The sequence below is a fragment of the Nilaparvata lugens genome, chromosome 4 (assembly GCF_014356525.2).
Source record: "Nilaparvata lugens isolate BPH chromosome 4, ASM1435652v1, whole genome shotgun sequence".
Lineage (NCBI taxonomy): Eukaryota > Metazoa > Arthropoda > Insecta > Hemiptera > Delphacidae > Nilaparvata > Nilaparvata lugens.
Window position 1 is genome coordinate 6,000,433 of NC_052507.1, and position 21,835 is coordinate 6,022,267.

Genomic DNA, 21,835 nt, shown 5'->3' on the forward strand with positions numbered 1-21,835 from the left:
TTCGGGAAGGTCCCACCGCCTGAATATATAATTTAAGCCGTCAATGGGCCTCACGACTGTCATACTTCAGCCTGGACCGACAGTTTAACGTGCCCATCCGATAACACGGGAATGCCACTGATATACTGTACTCACATCTCATCACATTGACAGAAACATTTTGACATTATCAGATTTTATCCTTTGACAATTTGAATTACCTAATGTTAGATAATTATATACAACATAATAAATAAGATATAATTTGAAACATATCATGTTTTTATTACAAATATTGTCACTGATATATTCAAGTGATCCATTGACAAGTGGTAATGTACAATTAATTTCATGTTAAATTTTACAACATAATATAATATAATTTGAAAAATACAGAGTTATCATAAAAGAATGGTGCGGTTTCGAACATGGCTTAAAGAAAAACCAAATTACTTAAAGTTGATGTTGTTTATTCATCTAATTTGTCGTCTCAGGCAGTTTTTTACATAATTGATAAACTTAAATATGTGCGCCTTTAGTCGTTCGACAAAATATCCAAACGATAATCAATTTCTCTCCAAACATTCGCTAACATTTCATTGGTTATGGTTGTCATTAATATATTATGGTTGGCTTCATTAATCCTATTTTTAAGTGGTTCAGGTAGATTTTTTCTTGTAAATTTACATCAAAAACATTGTTTATTCACAAGAAATCGCGAACTGAACCACTACATTAAAACAGGATTAAAGAACCAATGACAACCATAATCGAAGAAATGTTATCGAATGTTAAGAGAGAAATTTATTATCGTTTGGAAATTTGTCGAGCGACTAAGGGCACACTTATTGAAAGCTATTAATCATGTAAAAAACTGTTTCAGACGACAAATTAGGTGAATAAAAAACATTAACTGTAAGTAATTTGGTTTTTCTTTAAACAATGTTCGAAACCGCACCATTCTTTTATGATAACACTGTATTATGTTTGTATTTAAAATATTTGTCACGGACATTCAAATTATTTATTTACAAGTGGTAATGTTCAATTTTCTGTTTTCAACGCGAGCATGTGGACTTAATTCTAGAGGAGCCTCTTGATAGAAAGTGTAGTTTTTAACAATGCTGTGATCATTCATTGAGTTTGAAGCGGTTTTGATACGGTTGTAAATATTTATTTCCATTTTTGTGTTTGTAGCGTCTTTGACAAAGTTGTAACTCTTATTGTCCATGCTTGAGTTTGATACATTCTTGATCAAGTTGTAACATTTATTATTGTCCATATTCGAGTTTGCTACATTCTTGATCAAGTTGTAACTGCTATTATTGTCCATAGTTGAGTTTGATGCCAATTTGAGACTATAAGGCATAAAAGCCGATGTTTGACTGGTGGGTAGTATCTTCATTTGAGACTTGGCGGGGGATTCTCCAAGTACGGGGTTGGACGATTTCTCCTGCTTATCTGGTGACGAATTTGTCGAGTTCGACGAATTTGTCTGGCGTTCCCGTCGTTCTCTGGCTCGCCTGTTTTGGAACCAGATCTTTACCTAGAGAAAGAACAAATTGGTTATTGCTTTATTGCTTATTTTAGATGGAGTATTGTTGTATTTGTCAAGCTAGACTCTATTTGGTTTCTGTATATGTATTTATGAGTGTGAAATTTGAATTAAGAAACAATGAATTAATGAGAAACCATAACTATTAAAAATAAATTAATCGTTAAAAATTTGATTTGTCTACACTTACTATATAAAATCACATAGGCTATAATGTTACTATTTATTGAAATTTAACAAGAGAAACATTATTGAATAGCAACTATCATTGATTCGCTTACAATCAGTGACTTAACTTTGTAAGAAAATATAGGTAATAAAAATAAGATATTGATGGAAATAATTTCCATCTAGCTGTTTACCCTATTGTCAATATTTCCAGTAGCAGAAGTCTTCGGGGTGATTTTCAGCATTCAATTGGGATTTTCGTTTGATAATAATTATTTAAATAAGATATGATGAACTGCATCTTTATATCATCTCTAAAAGAACATTATTTCTTCCAACAAGGTATATTACTCTGAATAAGGTCAGTAGAACAATACTTCTGGTTCTTGGCACTTCATCTCCAACAGAATCGCTTATTTGAAAAACAAAACACATATCCATTTTTTGCCATTTTCACTTTTCAACTGAAATGCACTCTTCTAATGTAGATACATCGTTTCATAGAGAAACAACACTAATCCAATGTTTCCTTGGGCAACACAAAAAATCTGGTGTGGCGCACTCACACAACTTTCCTTGCCGTTATGGAAATTGATCACCTGACGCTAGTGTTCCCGCGCATCTCAAGTCTACTATTCAAAGATTTGAGCCAGCTGGTGACAGGGCAATAACGCTGGAGACACACATGAGGTCTGCTATCTCTTCATAGTGAATGATTTAATAGAATCAACAATAATTTGCAATTGAATAATCACATTTTCTCGAATTTAAAGCTTATTTTCAATTTTAGGTGAAAATGTTACTGAACATTAATTGTAGAGATTTTCATGCTCAATCTACTCCACTTGATTTTTTTCGTTTCAATTGTATCTGAAGCCTGATAATTGGGAATCTATCTGCATTGATGGGGCAAAGCTCCTGAAATTTTTACAGATATGGGATTTGTGGCAGTTGATAGAGCTTATCGATGACTATTTTAGGTATGAATTTGATCAAAATCGTTGGAGCCGTTTTCGAGAAAATTGCGAAAAACCCTGTTTTTGACAACATTATCGCCATTTTAGCCGCCATTTTGAATTGCATCAGATCGAAATTGTTCGTGTCGGATACTTATATCGTAAGGACCTTCAGTTCCAAATTTCAAGTCATTCCGTTAATTGGGAGATGAGATATCGTGTACACAGATGCACATACACTCATACACACACACACACACACACACACACACACACACACACACACACACACACACACACACACACATACAGATCAATACCCAAAAACCACTTTTTCGGACTCAGGGGACCTTGAAACGTATAGAAAGAATTTTTTTCGGAAAGCAATACTTTCCTTACCTATGGTAATAGGGCAAGGAAAGTAAAATGGCATTGAATATTCAGTTCATTTGAGAAACCACACATCTACAATACATGTGTGATTTCTGTAACAAAACCTTTAGGAAGAGTGGCTGAAGCCCCAAGAAGCAGTGAATCACACAGCAAAAGTTATAAATTGATTAAGGTGAAAATCATGGGCATTAAGACAGTAAATCATTCTATTAAGACAGAAAACAACTTATAATATCTTTTTCCGCAAGTTTGTGCATACATCTTTCATTCAATTTTCAATAAATAGTTCAAATAAAAAAACTACTGTATTGCTCTTTTTCTGGTAGGGTATGCCATTCTCCTTCATCTATTTGAGAAACCACACATGCCCAATTTTTTTTAATATGTAATTGAATAAAATGGAATTGACATAGCCTATTAAATTTAAGATTTGATTTGATTTAAGATTTGTTTTGATTTGATTTGATTAAAAAATAATTGAGGAATCATCTCAGAATTGAGTTTTTTGAATATGAAAAAAATAAACTTAGATTGTACTGGTAGTTTAGTTGTAATATATGTTTTTCTTTGTTCCTGAAAAATATAATTTTGTGGATATGTGTTGTTTCTCAAATAAGCGATTATTTCTAATCTTGACTTCTGCATTGAACCGATTTTTTTAAATTTTGGTTGCAGACAACAGCATTATATTCATAAGAGGAAGGAGCCTCACCTTAACAAAAGAACATAGAAGGAGGTAGCGTTCTTGAAGCCAACTTCTGAAGAACGTGAAAATTCAACAAAGCATGCAATATTCGATTGCTTCACGGTGGTTCGCGTTCTCTCCCCCTATGTAAACTTCAGATTATGGTTTAGAGGGATAGACCAAGAGACGTATAATACCTGGTATCTTTTCTAAATTATAGAACCAACACAAAAGATCAATCCTAGTTCAACCGATCTTAGCAAAACAAACCTCTTCCAGTATTTTCGCGTCATTGGAATCAGTCTATTGTTACACTGACAATATCTGATAAGCTATCCTATTTTGTTCGGTTGTCGAAACTAAACCAGTTGAACGATTTTTCTTCATTTTTGGCGTCATTGGAGTCAACCTTTATTATTGTTAGTATTAGACTATCCTATTATATTAAGCGAGCGATTTCAGTATTTATATATCTGGTTATTTTTATATCTGGTTATTTATGTTTAACGGATCTCGAAAACGGCTCTAACGATTTTCACGAAATTTGGAACATAGTAGGTTTATGATATAAAGATTCGATTGCCTTAGGTCTCATCCTTGAGAAAACTCGCTGAACGACATTAAAAGGATAATTCATCTTTGGCTGAAACAGCTGTGGATGGTAGAAAAGTGAGTATGTGAAAAATCAAAATAAGAAGATAAGAGGAGAAGAGGATAGGAAGAAGTAGAAAAGATGGTTAGAGGTGAAATGAGAAGAAGATTCAAGACACAAGGAGAAGAAGGAAAGGTAGATTAAGAAGTTGGAGTAGGAGAAGAAAGAGGAGAAGGAGAAGGAGAAGAAGGAAAAGTAGGATAAGAAGTAGGACTAGTAGAAGAAGAAGAAGAAGAAGAGGAAAAAGAAGAAGAAGGAGAAAAAGAAGAAGAAGGAGAAAAAGAAGAAGAAGAAGAAGGAAGAAGAAGAAGAAGGAGAAGAAGAAGAAGAAGAGAAGAAGAAGAAGAAGAAGAAGGGGAAGAGGATTTATCCGGCATCTCTGCTACATTCTACCCTTGCTACTCCACTATGTTTTGGCCCTTGAAGAATTAATAATACTGATAATAATAATATTATAGTAGAGTGGAAAGTGAACTGACCCTAGTGTCAGACAAGCAGAGCATGGTGGAGAGCTTGGCCACCTCTGATCCGCCCAGATACTGACTGGCTCGGAAGCGCTGCTCCAGTAGAGCCACCTGCTCGGCCGAGAACGGGATGCGCGGATTCCGGCCTGGCTGACGTCTTTGGCGACCCTCTTTACGCCGATTTCCTACAAAAAAATTATTATTTAACAAGAGTTATTACAAGTCACAATTTTTCTGATAAAGCAATTTACCTAGAATACATTCTAGAGGTATTCTAGATACCTTGCAATAAAGTATTTTAAAAGAGCTGCTTGAATTGTTGATATTGAAATAATTACATAGTACCCTTTCTATCACTTACAAGTGTTTTATATGTGAAAGTTTTGAAAAAGGCTACTATGTAATTATTTGAATATGAGTCAGTTACAAGTTATTACAAGAGTTAGTAACAAGTATATCATTTTACTAGCCGTCAGGCTCGCTTCGCTCGCCATATCCGTCTAGCCAGGGGGGCTCCGCCTCCTGGACCCCCGACTGGATCGTCTAAGAATGAGATCAGCAGGCTCGCTTAGCTCGCCTGCATTTTTCATTTTTATCATAATATGTTAGGACAATTCAGTCGGTGGTCCAGACTAAACGTCTGGCTAAACGGATATGGCGAGCGAAGCGAGCCTGACGGCTAGTAATATAATATTCCCAGGATTGAAGTAGCAGTGTCCAATCAATTTTTCCGCGATAAATGCATTTAAATCTTTAACTTGGTGCCAACCTAACAAAGTGAACTCAACTTAATGCCAACCTGACAAAATTATTAATTTAGTTGCCAGTTAACAACTGTTTCGAAGAGGTACTCTATCTAGATTATAGTTCTATAGTAACATATGAAATGGAAATTTCAATTATAATTAAGAGATTGGGAGAAGAAGAATATACATGCTAAGAGACGAACTTTAAACCCTTAAAAACAACCCTTAGAGTTAAAATATTGCCAAAAGATTTCTTAGTGCGCCTCTAAAGGGCCAACTGAACATAACTACCAAATTTGAACGTTTTTGGTCCGGTAGATTTTTAGTTATGCGAGTGAGTGAGTGAGTGAGTGAGTGAGTCAGTCAGTCAGTCAGTCAGTGAGTGACTGCCATTTCGCTTTTATATATATAGATTGCATAAGTTGAATTGACCTGGAAGATTAAAACGAGAATGCGCGTTTTTAGGTCTGGCTGAAGTCTTTGACAACCTTCTTTTTATCGGCTTTCTACACAATCACAACAATAATTGAATACAGTACTTTAATCAATAAGATAGTCAAAGATAGCTTTCAAAGATTGAATGATTGATGAAAAACCAGAGAAGAAGAAGAAGAGGACGAAAACAGAACGAGATCCTGAAAAAAGAGATTTAAAGGAAGATAAAGATGAAAAGGGAAAATGAGAAGAAGGAGAAGAAGAATAAGGTTAGGAGGAGGAAAAAGAGGAGGTGTTGGAGGAGAATGAGGAAGAGGAGCAGGATGAGGACGAGGGAAAGGTGAAGAAAAGGAGGAAAGATATTAAGTAGAAAGAGGAAAAGAAGAGGAAGGGAGAGAAAAATAATAAGAAGAAGAAGAAGGAGAGGAAGAAGGAGAAGAAAAAGAAGAAGATGAAGAAGAAGAAGAGGAGGAGGGAATTGGTGGAGCGAGGAGGGGAGGAAGAAAAAGCTAGAAAAATAAATTATGTAGAAGAGGAGAAGAAAGAAGAAGAGGAGAAAGAAAAAGAAGAGGAGAAGGAAGAAGAAGTAGATGTATGAGAAGAAGGAGAAGGGGAAGAAATAGAAGAAGAGGGAGGAGGAGGAGGAGGAGGAGGAGGAGGAGGAGGAGGAAGAAGAAGAAGCTGGTGAAAATAAAAAAGAAGAGATGGAAGGGGAATTGGTGGAGCGAGAAGGGGAGGAAGAAAAATAAATTATGGAGAAGAGGAGAAGGAAGAAGAAGCATATGAATGAGAAGAAGGGAGGAGGAGGAGGAAGAAGCATATGAACGAGAAGAAGGGAGGAGGAGGAGGAAGAAGAAGGATGAGAAGGATGAGAAGGAGGAAGGAGGAGGAAGAAGAAGAAGAAAAAGTAGAAGAAGAAGAAATTTACGAACTCCGCCTAGTACGCCCAAAATACTCTTATTTTCATTTTAGTTTCATTTTCTCATTTAATTTTCATTTTCATTCCAATCCAGTACAATTTCCATTATCAGAAGGTTTGAACTACATTCCACTCTAAACAAATACCGTTCGTAACAATAAAGATTCAGAAATTTCGAACCCTCGATAAAATCTCTCTTTTTACTTTTCTTGCCCTATTACCTATTAGAAATGGACTTTTTAACCTCCTTCTCGTGCATGAGGTAGGTAGGTAGAGCAGTTTATAAAAAGAACACAGTCATAGTCAAGATATTTCATCTGTAGAACAGCTGTTTTAACGACTTTTAAAAAATCATGAATTTCACAATTTACACAAAGGAAAAAGTTCTCTGAAAACAATTATATATACACATATTATACAGAAGTCTGATCGTAGTTTCAAATATGTTGCCGCCAATCATCATTATGTTATTCCCCTAAATTATTCTCGTTTAAGAACGGGGCTTACAGTTCGATGAGCGAGGAAAGTTGTGTGAGTGTACCACACCACATTTTTTTTCTTTCGATTAGCCTACTTAATGAGCATCAGTCACCTGTAAAATCGATACTGTTGAGGAAGCTATGGCCACTCAAATCGAGTTATCATCAAAGCTGAATGGTCAGACTATATCTTAGCACACGTCATTCGATATGGGCCGAAAATATTTAAATGCGCTTGTCAGAAGCAACCGTGCTAAATCAGAGTTGACTCTAGCTGGAGTTTGAGTGGACGATAGCGTGCTGTATAAAAGGCAGGTTCGCTTCGCTCGCCTGCCCATCCTCGTCGCATTCAGCCAATAAAGAGACCGGATGGATCGCTTATCGTTCGCTTGCATATTTTTATTGCAACTTTTATTGCAAGTTCTAAGGTATTGAGAACGGTCTATTTTGCATTCATCCAAAGTCATTTGAGTCGAGGTACCTTACTCTGGGGTCATAAATTTTCTAGTGTAGAGAGGGGTTTGTTCGTCTTGGTGTGATGACGGTTCCTGCACTGTTTATCTTTCAAAGCCTACTATATATAAAAGAAAATATCTATTTATATGATGCTTTGGGTTCATATCACTCATATGGAACAAGGAATAGGGCTACTTTGAGTTTAATCAGGTTCAATTACACCAGGACTCAAAAAACATTCATCTATACAGCGATAAAATTATATAATTTTTTACCTCCTTCAATCAGGAACCTAGAGATTGAAAAATTTAAAAACAAATTTAAAGCAATTTTGTCAGAAAATTGTATTTATAAGATAGATGAATTTTTCGAAATAAATCTTGAAGTGGAATAGCCTTATTACTTGATTGTTACATTAAGATCAGAGAAAAATTTCTCGGTGTAGAATTAGTTATAATGATTTACCTGTGTGCGATTGTGACTTATATTATTTAATAGTTCTATTTATTTTTTTTTTGTGTCTACTTTTGTTACCATTTGACGTTGTAATGCATTTGATGTTCTCTTTTGCTGCTACAATAAAACATTTATTTATTTATTTTGATTAGGTGCTTCCAGGCTTGCTTCAATCGCCTGACAAAATAACAATTATTCGAATTGATTTGAAATGTATCACTAGCGGTTGAGATAATATCTATAAATTTTCATAATGCATATTTCATTTGAGCTTCTATTTTCAGAGAGGATTTCAGATTTGCTGCAATCGCTTGTTGATATGAAATTTAGCCCTTGGGGTTGTGAAAATCATAGTCTATTTTTATCGAGTGTTTGAAGATAATCTTCTCTACGAGTAGGGAAATTTTATAATGATACTATTAGATTCATTGAAGTTCAGCTCCTTTTTTGAAATTTCTGAATCGATTTGATATTCAGCCCTTGGGGTTGTGAAAATCATAGTCTACTTTTATCGAGTGTTTGAAGATAATCTTCTCTACGAGTAGGGAAATTTTATAATGATACTATTAGATTCATTGTAGCTCAGCTCCTTTTTTGAAATTTCTGAATCGATTTGAAATTTAGCCCTTGGGGTTGTGAAAATCATAGTCTACTTTTATCGAGTGTTTGAAGATAATCTTCTCTACGAGTAGGGAAATTTTATAATGATACTATTAGATTCATTGTACTTTTCAGTTGAGCTCCTTTTTTGAAATTTCTGAATCGATTTGAAATTTAGCCCTTGGGGTTGTGAAAATCATAGTCTACTTTTATCGAGTGTTTGAAGATAATCTTCTCTACAAGTAGGGCATTTTCATAAGGATACTATTAGATTCATTGTACTTCAGTTCAGCTCCTTTTTCATTTTTTGAGCTGCAATTTGAGTTAAAACGATGTAGTGAAATTGGAAAAATTCTTAATATACATCATGCCTTCAAAGTAATCAACAACTTCTTGAAAAATCTGGGAAAACTCCGAATAGGAAATGAAAGCGTTAGGTAAAACTGGGAAACGTTTTCAGTCTATGGAAAGTAATTCTGTGATATTTCCGAATCAACACTTCTTCTAATATCTCAGCCAAACCTGTGGATTAAGCGTCAATTTTTCTAGGTCATCCATTCTTGAAAACGCTGAAAAAAATGTATTTTAAAACTGAGATCCTAAGAGAAACGATAATTACTAGGTGGCAACTAACCATTTCTTAACAATTTCATTAACTCATTTCATTAGATGAACCTGTGTAGGCTATCCAAATTTCAACAACTATTATCGGTTAGTTTTCGAAAAACGCGTGAAAACATTTTCAATTTGAATTTATATTTGTTTAATCAGTGTTGCATGTACAATAATAATAATAATAATAATAATAATAAAAATAATAATAATAAATCATGTTATTTGTACACGGTATAACCATACAAATGAGTTGAGTATAATAATTATACAATTGGCAATCGTCAATACAGAAAGTGAAAACTAGCATTACGTAGAAAAACGCAGATTTCAAGCTTCTTGAATGAGTGAATTTGAAATATATGTGAATTGTAAAGGTGTATACAGACTTACGAGCCATGAACACGCGCATTCACTTTTCATCAGCTGATCTTACTGATCGGACTTATTAGTATCTGTATTTGTACAGAAACATTAAGATACAGATTGAATAAGCATAGCATTTCATCAGCTGATAATGTGTGTGTTCGTGACGTATAAGTCCGAACTAGCTCCTCTAAAGAATGGATGAAATTATGAATGAAAGTATGAATGGAAGAATAATTGAAAGTATGAATGAAAGAATTAATGGAAATTGAGAATGAATTATTGGATAAATGTTTGAGAGAATAAGTACTACCATAGCCACCTCTAATACCTCTAATATTAGAGGTGGCTATGGTACTACAGATGGAAGTTGATCAAACAAAGCCCATGTATGCCAGCGCTCAAACCTTAGGTTTTGCTGGCCTTGTCAGATTGAAAACGTTCAGAATTAGACTATTAATCAGTTAGATTACGGTAGGTACTTTTATTATTATTTTCTTACATACTTTTATAGATTATTTTCAGTTCAAGAATTTATGTGCTGGTTGAAATTTCAGTTTGTTTCCAATTTGATAAAAATAAATTTGAAATTTGACTTACTCTGAAGTTTAGGAGGCCGATATCGTGTACACTGAAGCCAAGCGAACCCGTCTAAAGGCGGACTATTTCCCAGACTAATCTCGGTCCTATTGGCGGCCTCCGGAGTCCCCGACCTCTGGAGACGCCTACGGGACCCTGGTCCAGCCTCGTTCAGGATAAAGTCAATGCTGAAATCCGAGTGATGTCCTGATGTCCACTGGCTGTCTTCTCCCGGAGTAGATTCGTCACTCGACGAGTAAGATGTCTTCATTGTTGGTGTTCTGTTGATTAGAGAATCACAAAATTAATAAGTAAAACAATATACAAATAATTCATGTGTGTGATGATACTCGTAGCACAAAAGCCGGTTAAATTTTAATCGTGATTACTTTTACGAGAACCAATTAGAGAAGGCTTTTTCGAAAAAAAACCAATCAGCTTCTCTGATTGGTATTGAATGAAAAAGACTAAGAAATTGTCAAAAAACCACTGATTTATTGATAATTAGGAAGACCGGTTTAGTCTTTTTCATTCAATATGAATAATTACCACAATATCAACTTCTCAACTACACAAAAAGTCTCTGATTGGTTTTCGTGAAATTAGTCACGATTAAAATTTAACCAGCTTTTGTGCAACCGGCACGCAGTCCATTCATTGAATAACTTATCAATGGTCTATTAGGCTATCTCTGTGTTGTGGATCTATTATCCTCTTCCACTATTAAAATTTGAACACCATTGAGTTGGTTTTACCACTCTCACCATTTCATTCATCAATCATTGAATAGACTAATTATTTTATTTGATCAATAATAATAAGCTCGCGCTTACTTTAAATTGATGAAATTTTGTATTATTATCAAATCTGATATAGAATAATTATGACTCAAATCACATTCACATTTTTAGAAATCAGAAAAAAATATAAAATGGATTGAAAACTCACATGTTTGGTGCTGGAGAGTAGAGTTGGATCATCAGAAAAGTAGACCTATTTTGCTTGTCATTTTCGAACTAGTCTCGGTGAATTTTCTCACTATAATTTCCTCAAAATCGCCATAGAAAATATTGTTCCACGATAGATTTTTCCGTACAAAGTCCGTGTACTAACGAGAAGATATGAAGAATTTTAAAGACAGCTATGAACAGATTTTGAGCGAATCTAATTCAAAAAACGGTTTGCGTCACTTCGAGGGAAACTTGTATAGGTTTTTTAATTCACAAAGTAGATGGATATTAAAGCTTGTGGAATAGATGATGAGTAATTGAGCTTTTATAAATTTTCACTATTGGTGTTGATAAAGTTAACAGAATTGATGACTATACGTTGATTGAGTTAACAGAATTGATGACTATACGTTGATTGAGTTAACAGAATTGATGACCACACGTTGATAAAATCTTCTTTATTTCCTATATTCAGAAGATTTATTTCCTATAAACAGTTTTGAGATTTGGTAGTTTATTAAATCTATCACTAGAAAATTATAGAAATTTCATAAATGAAGTTGATAAAGTTAACCGAATCAATGAATACGTGTTGACAAAGTTAACAGATTTGATGACTAAACGTTGATAAAATCTACCGGTCCTATAAACAGTTTTGGGACTCGGTATCTTGCAAACTGATCTAGGAAGCTTTCCCCACAAACCACGAAGTTCCCAGGCCGAAGACCAGAATCTGATTGAAGACTACCTCGGTAGCTGCCGAGTTTAAATAAAGCGGTTTCGAAAAAGGGAGCACTTATTGGTTACCCCTGTGCCCGATTTTGGGGCGGAGGGTTGAACAGGAGCGGAGGGGCCAGGCTACCGGAATATATTTGCCTAATTAAGCGTAAAGTTATCTTCCTACCCTCTCTCCTTATCTTCCCCCACCACTTGCCTTGTTTGCTGATGTCCCTTGAGGGACAAAGCCTGTCGAAAAGCGGGAGCTGACAAACAAGCTGCATCATTTTGGCCATTCGATACCTTCTTTTGTCCAAAAGTTGTCTAAAAGTCCCGCAACAAGCAGAAGATGAGAAGACTGGTTCTGTATGATCCACCCTTCAAAATCTTCACCAAACTGTCTGGTTCACTTTATTCTGTCAGTGTTGCTCATAAACGACATCATTGCCTCCCATTCACCCAATGCTGAAGGAAGTTTCACTGGCTCAAGATATGTGTCACGTCATCTTGGAAATTTCGAGTTTATGGTTTATGGTTTATGCTCGCCCAGCACCCAGCACAGCTAATTATATTATTAAGCACTCCTGTATCGGATTACCTGTTCAAATTTTCAGCGCATGCGTAGCATCACCAGAGCGTGCGCGTTCATTTTCTCAATCAAATTGTCAAACTAAAACTAATTTATAGTAACTCACAACGTCGTTGTGTCTTAGATCTTCTTCTTCTTCTCCTTGTGTCTTGATTCTTCTTCTTCGTCTCTTCTTCTTCTTCTTCTTCTTCTTCTCTTCTTCTTCTCTTCTTCTTCTTCTTCTTTCTTCTTCTTCTTCTCTTCTTCTTCTTCTTTTTCTTCATCTTCTTCATCATCATCTTCTTCTTCTTCTTCTTCTTCTTCTTCTTCTTCTTCTTCTTCTTCTTCTTCTTCTCTTCTTCTTCTTCTTCTTCTCCTCCTTCTTCTCTCCTACCTACTTCTCATCCTACCTTTCCTCCTTCTCCTTGTGTCTTGAATCTTCTCATTCTGTCTCAAATCTTACTCTACTTTTCTCCTTCTTTTTCTTCTTCTTCTTCTTCTTCTTCTTCTTCTTCTTCTTCTCCTTTTTCTTCTTCTTCTCCTCCTTCTTCTCCATCTCCATTTTCTCCTTCTTCTCCTCCTTTCACTCCTTCTCCTTCTTCTCCTTCTCCTCCTCCTCCTTCTTCTTGTGTCTTGATTCTTCTCATTCTGTCTCAAATCTTACTCTACTTTTCTCATTCTTTTTCTTCTCCTTTTTTCCTTCTCTTCCTCCTCCTCCTCCTTCTTCTTCTTCTTCTTCTCCTTCTTCTCCATCTCCTTTTTCTCCTTCTTCTCCTCCTTTCACTCCTTCTCCTTCTTCTACTCCTTTTCCTCCTTCTTCTTCTCCTCCTCCTCCTTCTCCTTGTGTCTTGAATATTCTTCTGTCTTAAATCTTACTCTACTTTTCTCCTTCTTTTTCTTCTTCTCTTTCTTTTCCTTCTGCTCCTTCCTCTCCTTCTTTTCCTACACCTCCTCCTCCTCCTCCTTCTCCTTGTGTCTTGTAACTTCTCCTTCCGTCTTGAATCTTAATCTCTTTTTCTCATTCTTTTCCTTCTCCTACTTCTTTTCCTTCTTCTCCTCTTTCTCCTTCTTCTCCTCCTGTCTTAAATCTCACTCTCTTTTTTTCATTTTTCCCTCCTTCTTCTTTTCCTTCTTCTTCTACTCATTCTCCTTGTGCCACAGAAATCGTCTTCTCCTTTTACCTCCATCCATCGACACGCAACATGCTTCAAACTTTGCATAAAATCAGTATGATGTAACGAGATACGTTTATTGTTTAATGTTCAACAGGCTTTCAAATTAAAGGCAGATTCTTGGGCTTGAAGTACAACAATACCGAGAAACTTGTTTCTTGTTGCTGCATGTTGTCTTGTTGTTTATAGTGGGGTCCACGTCATAATGGCAGTGGAGAAAGAAAGGAGAATGGCGCTGCCGATTCTCTGCCTTGTCACGGCCTTCTATATAAGCTAATATTTGTTGTAATATCAACACTGTTCAATATTTTCCAACATAATCAATCATATTGAATTAGTCAATGGAATAATATATTGTTCACTAATAAATAATAATAATATCTAGTGACCTGGTGTCATAGTTTTCAGGTCTTGAAAACTATGTTTTCTTGTTTTCAGGTTTTCAAGTCTTGTCTATGAATGCAAGTAAAATAATCCAAAATCTAAAAATCTCCATTCATTTCAATTTGGTTTAATCTCACAGTTATCTATATATTATGACTAGCTGTCAGGCTTGCTTCGCTCGCCATATCCGTCTAGCCAGGGGGCTCCGCCCCCTGGACCCCCGACTGGATCGTCCAAGAATGAGATCAGCAGGCTTTTAAAATAGAGATGCTTCCCATGTTATTTAAATGGAGTCACTTTTACTCCATAGGGAGTTTTTCTGTTTTTTAGTACCGAGAGCGAAAAAGTGACACTTTAGTATCATGTTTCAGGGAGTAAAGTAAGTACTTTTGACAGTAGGTGGAGGAAAACACCATTTAATCACATTAGGGTATAATCACATTGGATGCACTTATGTGCGAGACCATGCAAGAACACGCGTGCAGATGCAGAAGCGTTGCTTTCCTTGATGCAGTTTCATGACGAACAAGTGAAGTAAAGTAAAGTAGAGTAAAGATGAGAAACAAAGTCATGGCTTGATCTGCACACGCTCACTTTAAATTCAAGAAAAAGCGTATATATGACTCTCTCGTCAACAATAAACTCCATCCCTGCGGAAATGTTAAATTGATTACTTACTTACTCCTCAGCTCTACAGGTCTTTGCAACCCTTGGCCTCCCTCACATAGCCTCTCCATCTGTCACGATCCTAAGCCTGCCCCCTCCAGTTACGAACTCCAAGCGTTCTCAGATCTCGTTCCACATCATCCGTCCATCTATTTCTCGGTCGACCTTTTCTTCTCCTGTTATATATCCTGTCTTTCCATATATATTTCACTACTCTTTCATCTCCCATTCTCACCATATGTCCCATCCATCTTATTCTGCCAGCTTTAATAAACCGCACAATGTCTTCATTGTTTAAGAACTGCTCTATTTCCAAATTTTTTCTTCCTCTCCAAAGACCATTCTCAAAAACATTCTCACTACCTTCCTTTCAAAAACTCGCAATCTTTGCACATCTCCAGCTGTAAGCACCCATGTTTCCGATCCGTAATTCACCACAGGTCTCACCAATGCTTTGTATAATTGTAATTTCGTAGCTCTAGATATCAATCAAGATTTGAACAACTTGATATTAGCATAGTATGCCCTGTTTCCCGCCATGATCCTGTTGTTAATCTCTGCTGAGACTTTCCCACTACTTGTCACAAGTGTTCCCAGATAGACAAATTCTTCTACCTGTAGAAATGTGTAGGGTCCAATTTTCATGTCTCTAGCAACTCTCCTACCTAGGCCTACTGCTGGTGACACTCTCAGATACTTTGTCTTGGCCTCATTTATCTCCAATCCCATTGGTTCACTATTGATTGCCAGTGATGTGAAGGCTTCTCTCAAGGCTGGTACTGTTCTAGCTACATGTTAAATTAATGGTGGAATTAAAATTCATTCGTTTGACTGTGCTGAAAGGAGTAGTCCATCAACTCAGATTTTTTTGTTAGGGACTGTATATGTCAATCACTGACAAACGTGAGAGAAGTTAAATATCTAGGTGTTTTAATAGATCAACATCTGAAGTGGAATGCACATATTGATAATATGTGTAAAAAATGAAATATATTGTTCATAAATTCTACAGATTGAGCAGTGTTGGAGATTCAAAGTTATTGATGATGGTCTATTCAGCTTATGCCCAATCCATATTTCAGTATCGTATAAGGGTTTGGGGGGGTGCCTTGGACACTCATTTCAATAAAATAGGTGTGATTCAGAGGCACATACTAAAAGCTGCTCTCCAAAGGCCGAGACGATATCCCAGTCACTTACTTTATGAAGAATTCCCGGTTCTGACAGTGAGACAACTCTATATAAAAAATCCAATATTCTATATCAATAGATCCAAAAATACTCCCACTCCATACTTTCCAGCTTACAATTTCAGATCGCCATCAAATTACCGTGTTTCCAGGACAGACCTAATAGTATGACGTAGACAGTTCCCCTACGTAGTAAATGAATTGATTAACCTGTTACCCGAAAATTTAATTTTAGATAGCATCACTAGATCAAGTACAAAAAATAATTGATTGGATTAAGTCAACAAATGTTTTTCACCTAATTTACAACACAATTTGATTTTTTTTCTCTAGTATTGCCATCAAACTTACATACAGTATATATTTGTGTTTTCCCCACTTTCACCTTGATTGAAATGTATACTTATGATATTATAGTTAAGCTTACCTTGTTGAATCAAAGTTTTTCTATTGGAAGTGATAGTATCGTTTTCTGTTTTGGTACTCGTCACCGGTACTCAAACTGTGGTTTTGCTGGTTTCGCCGAATCATTAATCAGTAATCAGTAATTTTTCGCGGAGATGGAGGTGCTTGATGTCAGGCAATTATACATGAGAACTTTGGCAACATACATATTCAAAAACTATTCTGACATATTTAATACAATCACTCATAATTATATAACAAGGAGAGTAATTCACAACAATATCCAAATGCCAAGGGTAAATAAAACCATCTTCACTACTAATTCATACTACATAGCCCATGTTCTGTTAAAAAACTTACCTATAGCTGTAACAGACTTCATTAACTATAAAATATCTGCATTTAAAATAGCAATTAAAAGGTGGATTCGGGGTATCGGTAGAGGCGAGAGTTGTGAAAGATTGATTACTTCAGAGTTTAGATTCTAGGGCTGGATTCAAATGAGCTAAAAAACTAATAAAATCATGAGTCTTTACACATTCTATCACCGGTCACTATTACAAATTTTAATCATTATACTGGCTATTTTTTTGAATCTCCTGATTCTCTCTTTTTGAGGTGTGTGAGTGTGTGTGTGTGTGTGGTGTGTGTGTGTGTGTGTGTGTGTGTGGTGTGTGTGTGTGTGTGTGTGTGTATGTGTGGGTGTTGGCGTTTTCACGCCTTGTGGGTGATCTGTTTCTTCGTCTGTTTGTTGGGTTTGGATGGGGGGAACGTCACTTATGGGGGGCAGGAAGGGGTTTCTTGGGTTTCTATGGGGTGGCATAGGGAAAGGGGGGAGAAATGTAGTTTCATTCTCAGGGGGGGGGGTTAATGTCACTATTATTGAAATGTCAACAAGCATAACCGATCTGTGCAAGTACTGCGAAATATTTATATATGCCTATTCCTACCTTAGACTCATTCTCGCACACAGGCAGTAATGCCTCTGCGAGAGTAAATATTTCTTAATATATATTTGTATATCGCTGTCATTTCTGTGGTGCTGACATTGTATTATTTTTATTGTAAAGTGTATTCTTATTTTATGATGTAGCCTACCACTGTGATTGCTTGTGAGACTTGTGAAATAAATAACTTTTTGAATTGAATTGAATTGAGTATATTATTATGTCAAAATAATTATACTTCTTATTCTAAAATATTACTTTTTGTAATCCGTATTCATTTGTGAATATTTTTTGTAAGGCGATAAAATTTGATTTGATTTTGATTTGATGTGGAAAGAGCCATAGAAACACGTTGAGATTTGCTTGCCATCCATCAGCAAGTGCACGCGTTCAGTGTGAGTGCTCCTATAGCTCTTTCCCAGATTTTGATTTTCTTCTGCGCGCTTGGTCATACATGACCACGCGTGCGCATGCATATACGTTCATCCAATGTGATCATACCATTACACCAACTTGGTCACCAGCTGGAACACCAGATCTTGGCGGCCGGCTGGTGTCTCACATGGGTGACCGGTGGGACACCAGAATGGCTGTGTTTGTAGATAATAATTAATCATTTTTCCTCCAGGATATAGGGAACGATGACTTATGAGTTTTTGGAAATGTATTTCTTCAGTTGAAGCAGCATACTTCACCAGCAGGTAAGACCTTACTAAACACTTACTAATCCGCAAACAAAAAAATCTGGTGTGGTACACTCACACAACTTTCCTTGCTCATTGAACTATAAGCCTCATTATCAAACGAGAACAATTTAGGGGAATAACATAATGACGATTGACGGCAACATATTTGCAACTACGATCAGACTACTGTATAATTATGTGTATACACAATTGTTTTCAGAGTACTTTTTCCTTTATGTAAATTGTGAAATTCGATGATTTTTTTGAAATTCGTCAAAACAGCTGTTCTACAGATGAAATATCTTGACTATGACTGTGTTCTTTTTATAAACTGCTCTACCTACCGTACCCACGGTATATGGAAGAAGAAAAAGTAAAAACCGTGTACCTACCTATCTCATGCACGAGAAGGAGGTTACAAAGTCCATTTCTCAAGGATTGGGTGGACCCCCAATAGTACCCCAGGAAAAAGATTCATGTCAGTTGATAGAGCTAATAAATAACTATACAGGGTATGGATTTGAAAAAAATCGTTAGAGCAGTTTTTGAGAAAATCGTGAAAAACATGGTTTATTAGTAACTGTCATTTTTCTCAAGAATATTACGGAGCTCCTGCAATTTTCTCAGAAATGAGACTCATGTCAGTTGATAGGGCTTATAAATAGCTATCCATGGTAAAAATTTGAAGAAAATCGTTAGAGCCGTTTTCGAGAAAACCGTGAAAAACATGGCTTTTTAGTCATTATCCGCCATTTTTCTCAAGAATATTACGGAGCTCCTGGAATTTTCCCAGAAATGAGACTTATGCCAGTTGATAGGGCTTATGAATAGCTATCCATGGTATAAATTTGAAGAAAATCGTTGGAGCCGTTTTCGAGAAAACCGTGAAAAACTTGGTTTTTTAGTCATTATCCGCCATTTTTCTCAAGAGTATTACGGAGCTCCTGAATTTTCCCTGAAATGAGACTTATGCCAGTTGATAGGGCTTATAAATAGCTATCCATGATATAAATTTGAAGAAAATCGTTAGAGCCATTTTCGAGAAAAACGTGAAAAACATGGTTTTTTTGTAATTATCCGCCATTTTTTCCGCCATCTTGAATTGAATTTTATAGAATTTCTCATTGTCGGGTCCTCATGGTATAAGGACCTTAAGTTTAAAATTTCAAGTCGATCGGTTAATTAGGAATGAAGTTATCGTGTTCACAGACATACACACATACACACACACACATACACACACACAGACCAATACCCAAAAATCATGTATTTGGACTCAGGGGACCTTGAAACGTATAGAAAACTTGAAATTGGAGTACCTTAATTTTTTTTGGAAAGCAATACTTCCCTTACCCATGGTAGTAGGGCAAGGAAAGTAAAAACAAACTAACAAAACCTACTCTAGAACATGGTAGACCGTAGTGGAGTAGATCAATTTCCACACAGGAAACACTAAACATGTGGAAGACACAAACACAAGAATTCTCTGAAACTAACTCTTGTATGTAATTGCAAACTATTGTATCTGTAATTGATGTAGTAGTTTGAGTTTTTTGGGAATTAAACATTTAATTATAGACTCAACAAATGTAAAGAGTGAAATTATAAATTTCCAGTGAAATGTCAATAGGAATACTCACACAGAACGCTTAGCCTACACTTGCTGGTTGCAGCTACAGACAAGTCACAACGTGTTTCAATGCCTCTTTCGAGATTTTGTTTTTCGGCTCATGCATGATCTGACAAACACTTGCACATACAATTGCGTATCCAATGTGATCATACCCTTACGATATACTTGTCAATAAATAAAATCAAATTTATTGTTCACATTGCTTGTAATAGATAATACTGTAAGGTAGATAGATCGATAGATATATTTCCATGAAACATCTATAGTTGCATAAGATCACGTCGAAATATTAGAACATTACCATTTACTATTATATTATTATATGTATAATATACCATATCATATTGCATATATGTGGCAATATGCAAGTCAATAAGTTAAATAGAAAGAAAAAGAAAAATCTCAGTACCCTTTTTGAATTATTTTATCACAACATGTTTCAACATTGATGCCATTTTCAAGTGATTGATTACTGAGATTTTTCTTTTTCTTTCTATTACAAGTAGCCCTATACAGAAAAGAGGTCAATAAGCTATTATGCCTATATGGTTTCAATGGTTGTAAAGTATTACAGGTCTGAAAAAACCAGGGAGCTGAAAAAACTCCTCAACATCATAAAAAATCTGGTGTGGCGCACTCACACAACTTTCCTTGCCGTTATGAAAATTGATCACCTGACTCTAGTGTTCCCGCGCATCTCAAGTCTACTTGTAACAAAGATTTGAGCCAGCTGGTGACAGGACAATAACGCTGGAGTCATACGAGGTCTGCTATCTCTTGATAGTGAATCATTAAAAAGAATCAACAGTTGCCAACAGTTTGCAATTGGATAATCACATTTTCTCGAATTTCGAGCTTATTTTCAATTTTAGGTGAAAATGTTGCTCAACATTAATTGTAGAGTTTTTCATGATCGATCTTTTCCACTCGAAATTTTTTGTTTAAAATTGTATCTGAAGCCTGATAATTGAGAATCTAAAATCAAACTTTGCATAGATGGGGCGGAGCTCCTGAAATGTTTACAGATATGGGACTTGTGGCAGTTGATAGAGCTTATCGATGACTTTTCTAGGTATGAGTTTAATCAAAATCGTTGGAGCCGTTTTTGAGAAAATCGCGAAAAAACCCTGTTTTTGACAACATTTTCGCCATTTTAGCCGCCATCTTGAATCGCATTTGATCGAAATTGTTCGTGTCGGATCCTTATATTGTAAGGACCTTACGATCCAAATTTCAAGTCATTCCGTTAATTGGGAGATGAGATATCGTGTACACAGACACACATACACACACACACACACACACACACACACACACACACACACACATATACAGACCAATACCCAAGAACCACTTTTTTGGACTCAGGGGACCTTTAAACGTATAGAAATTTAGAAATTGGGGTACCTTAATTTTTTTCGGAAAGCAATACTTTCCTTACCTATGGTAATAGGGCAAGGAAAGTAAAAGGGTTTGAACAGAGCCACGTATGTAGAGTATTTTTGAACTCTACGGTTCCCATGTCTCTGAACTTGAAGGGCAATTTACTAAATAAACGTCTACCCATTATCAGATAACTGGACCTTAGCCTCTCCAGGAATGTTGATGTCGAGCGAGTTTTGATGCCATGAACGTTCGATCTACATTGGAGCGTTTCCCTACACTTATGAGTGTGAACAAGGCTACTGAATATATTCAAATTCACCACCGTAAGAATGCCAAGCTCAACAAAAAGTGGTTCACAGTGGGCTATTCTATAAGCTCTACTTATTATTCTGAATATTGGGGACCGAGCTTTGCTCTGGAGTACAAAAGCATAATAAATTTATTACGAAAGAAGAAATTATAATAACATTAATAGTTCATACAGAAATGTTATATCTATTCACAGTAAATTGAGATTAATTCCCAGAGGAATGCAAAAATTTCCCTCACAAAGGCCCAGTTGCACAAAAGCCGGTTAAATTTTAATCCTGATTAACTTCACGTGAACCAAATCAGAGAAGACCATTTCAAA

The 21,835-nt window shown here is 35.9% G+C and overlaps 1 protein-coding gene across 1 annotated transcript; it reads right to left on the minus strand.

The window, feature by feature from the left end:
- Positions 1-807: 807 nt before the first annotated feature.
- LOC111047521 (homeobox protein engrailed-like ceh-16) lies at positions 808-12,146 on the minus strand. Its single transcript, XM_039425592.1, has 5 exons — positions 12,089-12,146; positions 11,449-11,641; positions 10,522-10,781; positions 4,868-5,037; positions 808-1,525 (listed from the first exon to the last, which is right to left on the minus strand). The coding sequence occupies exons 2-5, from the start codon at positions 11,478-11,480 to the stop codon at positions 1,004-1,006; spliced, it is 984 nt and encodes a 327-aa protein (XP_039281526.1). The 5' UTR covers positions 11,481-11,641; positions 12,089-12,146; the 3' UTR covers positions 808-1,003.
- Positions 12,147-21,835: the final 9,689 nt, after the last annotated feature.

Coding starts and splice junctions, on each gene's coding strand:
- LOC111047521 (XM_039425592.1), bottom strand. CDS start 11,480: ATGATCCAACTCTACTCTCCAGCACCAAACAT. Junction 5,038..10,521: donor TCGGCCTCCTAAACTTCAGA/GTAAGTCAAATT, acceptor ATTTTTTTGTAG/GAAATCGGCGTAAAGAGGGT. Junction 1,526..4,867: donor TCTGCTTGTCTGACACTAGG/GTCAGTTCACTT, acceptor TTCTTTCTCTAG/GTAAAGATCTGGTTCCAAAA.